Source organism: Puntigrus tetrazona, unplaced genomic scaffold (genome assembly GCF_018831695.1).
Source record: "Puntigrus tetrazona isolate hp1 unplaced genomic scaffold, ASM1883169v1 S000000183, whole genome shotgun sequence".
In the NCBI taxonomy this organism is placed as follows: Eukaryota; Metazoa; Chordata; class Actinopteri; order Cypriniformes; family Cyprinidae; genus Puntigrus; species Puntigrus tetrazona.
In genome coordinates, this window is record NW_025047854.1 from 1 (window position 1) to 8100 (window position 8100).

Genomic DNA, 8100 nt, shown 5'->3' on the forward strand with positions numbered 1-8100 from the left:
AGTCGGTCAGGAGACCTGAAAACACACGAGACGATCCACACCGGAGAGAAACTGTACTCGTGCAATCGATGCGACAAAACATTTTCGAGGCCTTCAAACCTGAGAGCACACCTGACGGTTCACACAAAGGAGAAGCCGCATTCGTGTTACTCCTGTGGAAAGACTTTTTCGTGTCTACAGAATTTGAAGGTGCATCAGAAAACGCACGCTGGTGTGAAAGAGTACATGTGCTTTGAGTGCGAGAAGACGTTTACTTCGGCAAACAGTTTAAAGCTGCACCGGAGAATCCACACCGGAGAGAAACCGTACACGTGTTCCCACTGCGACAAGAGATTCAGCCTGTCGTCAAATCTGAAAACGCACGAGAGGATCCACACCGGAGAGAAACCCTACGAGTGTTCACACTGCGACCTGAGATTCAGTCTGTCAGCGACTCTGAAATCACACGAGAGGATCCACACCGGAGAGAAACCGTATCAGTGCGCTGAATGTGGGAAGCGTTTTAATCAGTCCTCTTCTTTACACAGACATACCAAAAGCAATCACAGTAGGTAGATCGTCTTCAGATGAGCGTCCTCAACAAACAATGCATTAAATCGATAAAATATCTGGATAAATCTGTCCAAACCAGACATTACAAGTTTGTCATCTTCATCGGGAGCTTCGACTCTTGAGGTTCAGATCAACACAAAAATGTTCCTCCCCAAAGAACAATGTCAGGAAGTTAAGTCTTATATTTCATTTTGCTTCTTGATATAATATACTTTTGCTTTCTTAGGAGTTTTTATATTATGATCAAAAGTCCACTTGTTTATTGCAGAAAGATCGTCTTTTCAGCCTGGTGCAATAAATCGCTTTCTCTTATGTTAAAGAATTAGTTCACCCCAAATAAAAATTCTTTCATTAATTACTCATCCTTGCGTCTTTCCAAACCTGTAAGACCTTCTCTAAGTTCATCTTCAGAACACAAATTAAGATATTAATGATGAAATCTGAGAGATACCTGACCCTCCATAGACAAGAAACACAACCGAAATGTTCAGAAACGTCGATTGAACGCTGGTGAAAAAAATTCATGTGACATTAGTAGTAGCTCAACTTGCAATCCTACAACCGATTACTCAACCGTTCATAAATCATAGATCTGGCTTAAAAGCAAGAGCGTTTAATAATGGATTCCAGTGCAGTTTGCAAACATTTCCAATTTGGAAGAACAACACTCAACACTGGCATCTGTCGATTTTTTTGAGCACGGTCTCATGAAAATGTGTTGAAATTGCACCCCAAACAAAACCCTGAGGTATTGATATGCAAAAATGGACTTTGGTGTTCATATGAGACAAACATGTTTGGCGTGTATCTGATACACAGTTTTTGGATACATATGATACATATCTACCCCTCAACCCTGACCCTGCCTGCCATGTAGCATACATTTTGGCGTATCACTACCATGAGTTTTCATTTTATTTGCTGTACTATTTATGCACACTAAATCTACCAATAACATTTTAACCAGTAACAAATAATATTGGGTACAGAAATCAATATGTATAATGTTGGTTGGTTAACTTCATTTATCACATAAATACAGTCAAATTGGGCTAATTGCTAGTTTTGCTGCTATAATTCAGGAAACCGTTCATTTTTAACATGTGATGTGTAATGTTGTCAGACATGTTTTTTTTCCATCTGAAATGAGCTACCATTTATATTTGGAAATGATTCATATAATGCATCATCAATCAAGGAAAACATGCACAGCCCTTGTGTTTGTCTTGTGCAGAATGAGAAGGATAACCTGCACCTTTCACCAAGAAGTCTTGTCTGCATATGGCTAAAAAAAACGTATGTTTACAGCGAATGCACCAATAAATGTAGTTTTATATGTAATATTTAGTTTTAATCATGTGAGCGAACATCAAAAAAGATCACGCAACAGAAACGTGCTCGCTCTCTTTCCTCGCCGTTGAGTAACTTGTGCATTGGTTTACTCATATCTGACCAAACAGTGATGTCTGTGACAAAGGGAGGTATATTCACTCGACGAGCTTGTGCTCAATCCACTCTAGAACTTTTAACTAGTACTGGAGCTCAGTATCGGGCAATCCTGCTAATAACCTACGCCTAAATGTAATGTACTTTGTATTTTCTGTAGTACTTAAAGTTTACAGTCTCATGAGAATATCTTGTCGCTTCACAGAAGACGGGGTCAAAATTGTTGTTTAGCGTTCTACTATTAAGAGATTTTAAACAAAGTGTGCTCTAGACTTTTTATTAAGACCCTAAAGAATCACATCAACTTGTAGAAAACTGGCATCCAATGTAACCTTTAACCTGAGAGTCTCAAGGTGTCCAAACTGAGCGCTAGTGAAAGTCTTTTTCACGAAGAGTGAGTTACCAAATGTTTCTTAAGTTTTCCTTTGTGTATAAAAGTCTTTCCCAACCTAGAGCAGGTGAAAGGCCTTTTCCCAGCGTGAATTAACATATGATTCTTCAGGTTTCCTTTACATATGAAACTCTTTCCACACTGATCGCAAGAGAAGGGCTTTATTTCAGAGTGCAGAAACATGTGAGTCTTGAGGTATCCTTTGCTCATGAAACTCTTCCTGCACTGAGAGCAGCTGAAGGGCTTTTCTGAAGAGTGAGTTACCAAATGATTCTCAAGATTGCCTTTCTGCGTGAAACTCTTTCCACAATCAGGGCAGCCGAAAGGCTTTTTCCCAGCGTGAATTAACATGTGCTTCCGAAGGCTTTCTTTACGAGTGAAAGTGTTTCCGCACTGAGAGCAGCTGAAAGGTTTTTCTGAAGAGTGAGTTACTAAATGATTCTCAAGATGTACTTTCTGCGTGAAACTCTTTCCACACTGAGAGCAGCTGAAAGGCTTTATCCCAGCGTGAATTAACATGTGATCTTTAAGGTTTTTGTTACACGTGAAAGCTTTTCCACACTGAGAGCAGCTAAAAGGCTTTTGGAAATTTCTGCAAATCGCTGATTTTTCTCCATTGGCATCATGATCCTTCTCCTCCACATCACTCAGACTTTCTTCTTTTAGGCCTAAAATTAAATCATTAAAACTATGAAAATTCAATTTGTGTACAGATGAAAACAATGGATGGATATTTACTGCTGATCACAGAACGAGCTTTACTGGCAAAATGTGCATGACATTCACGATTAATTGAGTTTGGTTAGTTGTGCAGCCCTAATTGAGAGCTCCAGCAATCAGGATTTGTTCTTTGATCCCTTTCTGTAATGCACACACACACACACACACACACACACACACTTAACAAATACATTCTGACTGAAAGGTTCACAGATAGTCAATAAAGATGATTAAAAAATAAACAACAACCTTCATGTTCCTCCTGTTTTATTCTCCTGGGTTCAGACTGCTCGTGTTTTATTCTCCATGTTTCTGGTTCTCTCATGTTCTCCTCACTCTCTTCTTTAACAAACATCATCTTCACAGCAGCAGATGATTCTCCTCCAGATATTCCTGGTTGCTTCAAAACTCAGTCACGACTATCGTTGACCTCACCCAAAAACTGTATTTCGCTATTTACAGAAACCTCACCACAAAATATCAGAGAGCACAGTGAAACTAATCTTCTTCCTCTGAGGTTTAAAGGTGATTGATAAACAAATGCATGTGTTTTAGCGCCACCCTCTGGACTGGAGACGGAAGAGGAGAGAATCTCCACAAATAAACGAAAGATAATTATAGACTCGATTGGTATTTGATCAACACCAACAGTCTTAGTGAGGATTGGTAGACAAACGTGTATGAATATGATATGAAATTAAATTTGCATGCAGAAGAGAAAATTTGTAACTATGTAAAGGTTGCAAGCGCAAGAAACTAAGAAACTGTATTTTATTGTTACTCTTAGGATGAGCCGGGCTATCTGGTAAAATGGGATAAATAAGATTGTAGCATGATATCTTCTTACATTTTTACAGAAACATTACACATCCAGTAAAAAATAACATAAAAAACGTTATATTTTATAAGTTGTGCTCCTTTAGAGTGGACTACCAGTTGAAATTTTATAACCTGCTTACACATCTGAGCGGATGTTAAACTTTATAATTAAAATAATATTATGTGACAGGGATCAACACTATGGTCTCAGAGTGAAACCCTTTTTTCCCTTTTCCAGTAGAACTACTTGAATGTCTCTGTTTATGTTAACATTCGATTGTATATTTAGAAATTTCAGTATTGGCTCTGATTACTTTCATGTGACTAATCGAGCTATTACCTCTATGAAAATAGTGTGTCAATAATGTAAAACAAGTAGAATAAATCAATTTTCAGTTAGAGATATTTCAATATTGAATTCAGTGATGCCATTTTCCAGCTTGGTTCAATTTAAATAGTACCCCTATCAAATGAAACACTATAGAAAGCAGACAGGAGCCAAAAGTCCATCGATGATCTAATGGAGAATAGATTTTTGTTTTTTAAATATAACTTTTCCCCAAGGTTATTACTCATTGCAGGGTCATAATAACATAATAATAATTATTATTAATAAGTGTCTCTGACTGAGCAAGCCAGAGGCGACGGTGGTAAGGAACCAAAACCTTGTCTGTGACAGAATGGAGAAAAAAAAAACATTGGGAGAAACCAGGCTCAGCTGGGGACCTGTTCTCCTCATTAACAGTTACACTTTTGGAGACAGAGACAACTATTACACTCTACAGAAATGAGATGGACACATTTATTTCAGTATGTTTCAACAATTGTGAAGTAACACATTTGATCTGTCAAAAGTGAGAGACATCAAAAGAGAAGAGATGGGTTTTTGAGCATAAATTGTATTTACTTGATGATATAAAGGCAAAGGGTTCCTTTGTTGTTGTTGTTAAGTAACTTAAGCTGATCCCTTCAGTCTCCAGTCCAGCGGGTGGCGCTAAATACATGCGGTTCTTTGCCAAACACCATTAAACCTCAGAAGAAGAAGAAGACCAGTCTCACCGTGTGCTCTCTTTTCTATGTAGGATGACGTAATACAAGCTAATAGAAATGTTTTTTTAATAAATACATATATATATATATTTTTGGAATCTCGCCAATAAATACCCATGATATTTTCATCCTCAAAGTCGTGACGAAGTTTTGAAGCAAGCAGGAATAGGAGGAGAATCATCTTCTGCTGTGAAGATGGTGTTTGTTAAAGAGGAGAGTGAGGAGAACATGAGAGAACCAGAAACATGGAGAATAAAACAAGAGGAACCAGAAATATTGAGAATAAAACACGAGGAACCAGAAAGATGGAGAATAAAACACGAGGAACAAGGAGGTTGGTGTCTATTTTTTGTTTGTCTTTAATGACTTTTTGTGGTAACAAAGCTTTAGAAATAAAAACAGTGGTTGTTTTTTAAGAGTGTGGGGCACTGATATTTGGAGTCTTTGATTATTATATCACTACAAAAAGCTCTGCAATTGACTGAGTGACATTACTGGTGGGTTATCAATCTGGTCTGTGGAGGAAACACTGGGTTTCTTTATTTTAGAGCCATACAAAATCAAAGATGAGTATATGTGTTTTTTACAGTAGAGGCCATAAAAGTGATGAAAATAGTACATTTGTGTTTATTGCTGTAAATTATAGATTATATCACTTTTTCTAATTTTCATTTCAGCATGATAAATACTAAAATTAATAACTTTATTGATATGTTTTATTATTTTGTGAGAAAAAAAATGACCGAAGGGTGACTTCCTAAATACTACTTTCAATCACTTCTAAGTTCACTTCAGGTGCAGAAAACTTATTTTCTGTCATTAGAAGCTACAAGCAGACCTTAATATAATATAATTTGCCGGATTTCGATTTGTGTGTAAAGAACAGAAAACTTCTAGAAAGGCTAATTTGTTTTGTTACTCAGCATTCTGGCAAGATAAAATGCTTAATCTTAGTAAATTTTATGAATAATACGTGTTGCTATAAGTCGGCCTGCTTCTGCCCTAACTTGACTTCCGGTAGACGTCCCAATAGAATCAATAACAACATCTAAGTCCTTCTAGAGTAGATCATTTAGAGTAGACAACCAAATACACACTTGATTACCTAAATTACATATTTCCTGTATTTCACGTTTTTTTTTCTTATTTTAAGAACTTACAGCAGAACACATTGGCACAATATGTTTAACAAACTACTTTACATTTAACCAACCAATTACATGGAATTATTTACACTGGAAAGTTTTCTGCGAGGTCTTGGCAAAAAACATTGCAGTTCGTATCAAGAACATGATGCATGATGGGATACGCTTATCACTGTAAAAAGTGATGTCTACTTAACCAAATGTTAGCTTTTTCCATGTCACAGCTGATTCTTAATTATTTATTTTAGGGCTGATGAAAGTGAAGGAAGAAAGACAAGATCTAGATGAAGTGGAGGAGGAACATCACGATGTGGATGAAGAAAAGTCAGAGAGTTGCCGCGTTCAAATAACAGACGTCAAAAGGCCTTTCAGCTGCTCTCAGTGTGGATACCGTTACGGACAGAGAAGAAGCCTTATTAAACACATGAGAATTCATACGGGGGAAAAACCTTTCAGCTGCTCTCAATGCGGAAACACTTTCACGTGTAAGAAAAACCTGAAGAATCACATGTTAATTCACGCCGGGATAAAGCCTTTTACCTGCTCTCAGTGTGGGAAGAGTTTTACCAGGAAAAGTCAACTTAAGGATCACATGCATATCCACTCTTCAGAAAAACCTTTCAGCTGCTCTCAGTGCGGAAAGAGTTTCACGCGTAAAACAAACCTTAAGACTCACATGTTAATTCACGATGGAATAAAGCCTTTCAGCTGCTCTGAGTGTGGAAAGACTTTCACTCAGAAAGGACACCTTAAGGATCATCTGGTAACTCACTCTTCAGAAAAGCCTTTCAGCTGCTCTCAGTGCGGAAGCACCTTCACTCGTAAAGCGGACCTTAAGAAGCACATGTTAATTCATAACGGAATAAAGCCTTTTACCTGCTCTCAGTGTGGGAAGAGTTTCACACAGAAAGTAAGCCTGATGAAACACATGAGAATTCACAGCAGGGGAAAGCGTTATAGCTGCTCTCAGTGAAGAACGAACACCTTACGTATCACGTTAATTCATGCTGGAATAAAATGTTCACGTGCTGTCCGTGTGTATGGAGTTTACATTCATTCATTTTGCAGATGCTTTTATCTAAGTGACTTACAATTTACAAAGCTATAAAACAATGTAATATGTTCTGTTTACATACAACACACTAATAAATATACCATGTACGTTAAAATGTGCATATTCTTTTTCTGTACTTTTCCCAGTTTTACCTAGCGCTGAAATCCAGCTGAGAACACGTAGGGCCCGAATTGATTGCATCTGGGCCCGGGCAGTGTCATCCCTTAAAACAACACGCCATCGTTTAATTGTGCAAAAACACGCTGAAATTGTATTTTCAAGTCAATTTTATTTATTCATTTATTACAGTTAATTTTTTTTTTCAATGTGTACATTAAATCATCTAATGTTTTAACATTTTGATATTTTATAAGCATACATGTGAAAAATATATATATATATATTTAGTTTTTTCTTACGTTTAAGGTATTGATGGTTCAGAAGCAGGAAAACATGTTTATAGTGACAATAAATGCAATATTAATTCAATGAAATAATGCCAAAGTATTCAGCTCATATTTCATGTATTTCATATAGATGTATCTGCATTGAAATGATCAAACAATAATAAACGCATCAAAATACATCTGTAAATATGTCATGATAACCAATAGACTTGTCTGGCATAATCAGCTAATGGACTATTATAACATTTAAACCCTTCCGTGAAAAATTGTATGCAATAACTAGTTAAGTTAGAAAAGTACTATGTATTTGAATTATTTTAAAAATAATAATGGTCATTAAAGACCACCTGTCACGCTCTAAAGATATTACATTTAAAAATAGGCAGTACAGTATAAACATATTCCTGAAAGCTGTATGCAAATCTCCATAATATTATTATTATTGACATGAAGACGAATCTTGGTGTAATCTGGCCGGTTATTCGTACATCACTGTTTCTTTGTGCTGCAGTTTCT

General features: G+C 36.7%; 3 protein-coding genes across 5 annotated transcripts; 2 read left to right on the forward strand and 1 right to left on the reverse strand.

The window, feature by feature from the left end:
- Positions 1-11: 11 nt before the first annotated feature.
- Positions 12-907, forward strand: LOC122333146 (protein krueppel-like). Its single transcript, XM_043230650.1, has one exon. The coding sequence runs from the start codon at positions 226-228 to the stop codon at positions 553-555; it is 330 nt and encodes a 109-aa protein (XP_043086585.1). The 5' UTR covers positions 12-225; the 3' UTR covers positions 556-907.
- Positions 908-2259: 1352 nt separating this feature from the next.
- Positions 2260-3616, reverse strand: LOC122333145 (gastrula zinc finger protein XlCGF8.2DB-like). Of its 3 annotated transcripts, XR_006248592.1 has the most exons (3): positions 3359-3616; positions 3152-3250; positions 2260-3057 (listed from the first exon to the last, which is right to left on the reverse strand). XR_006248592.1 is itself a non-coding variant. In XM_043230649.1 (2 exons), exons 1-2 carry the CDS (start codon positions 3465-3467, stop codon positions 2384-2386), a joined length of 783 nt encoding a protein of 260 aa, XP_043086584.1. In that variant the 5' UTR covers positions 3468-3616; the 3' UTR covers positions 2260-2383. The 3 variants fall into 3 exon arrangements, 1 of the variants encoding a protein (XP_043086584.1); XR_006248591.1 differs by having other exon boundaries at positions 2260-3250; XM_043230649.1 differs by lacking the exon at positions 3152-3250.
- A 1359-nt stretch (positions 3617-4975) lies between these two features.
- On the forward strand, positions 4976-7292 carry LOC122333143 (gastrula zinc finger protein XlCGF8.2DB-like). Its single transcript, XM_043230648.1, has 2 exons — positions 4976-5312; positions 6372-7292. The coding sequence occupies exons 1-2, from the start codon at positions 5174-5176 to the stop codon at positions 7094-7096; spliced, it is 864 nt and encodes a 287-aa protein (XP_043086583.1). The 5' UTR covers positions 4976-5173; the 3' UTR covers positions 7097-7292.
- Positions 7293-8100: the final 808 nt, after the last annotated feature.

What these genes read in the sequence shown, in the direction of transcription:
- LOC122333146 (XM_043230650.1), top strand. Translation starts at nt 226, where the DNA reads ATGTGCTTTGAGTGCGAGAAGACGTTTACTTCGGCAAACAGTTTAAAG.
- LOC122333143 (XM_043230648.1), top strand. Translation starts at nt 5,174, where the DNA reads ATGGTGTTTGTTAAAGAGGAGAGTGAGGAGAACATGAGAGAACCAGAA. An exon ending in AAAACACGAGGAACAAGGAG is followed by an intron (nt 5,313 to 6,371) that starts GTTGGTGTCTAT and finishes TATTTATTTTAG; the next exon opens with GGCTGATGAAAGTGAAGGAA.
- LOC122333145 (XM_043230649.1), bottom strand. Translation starts at nt 3,467, where the DNA reads ATGATGTTTGTTAAAGAAGAGAGTGAGGAGAACATGAGAGAACCAGAA. An exon ending in AAAACAGGAGGAACATGAAG is followed by an intron (nt 3,058 to 3,358) that starts GTTGTTGTTTAT and finishes ATTTAATTTTAG; the next exon opens with GCCTAAAAGAAGAAAGTCTG.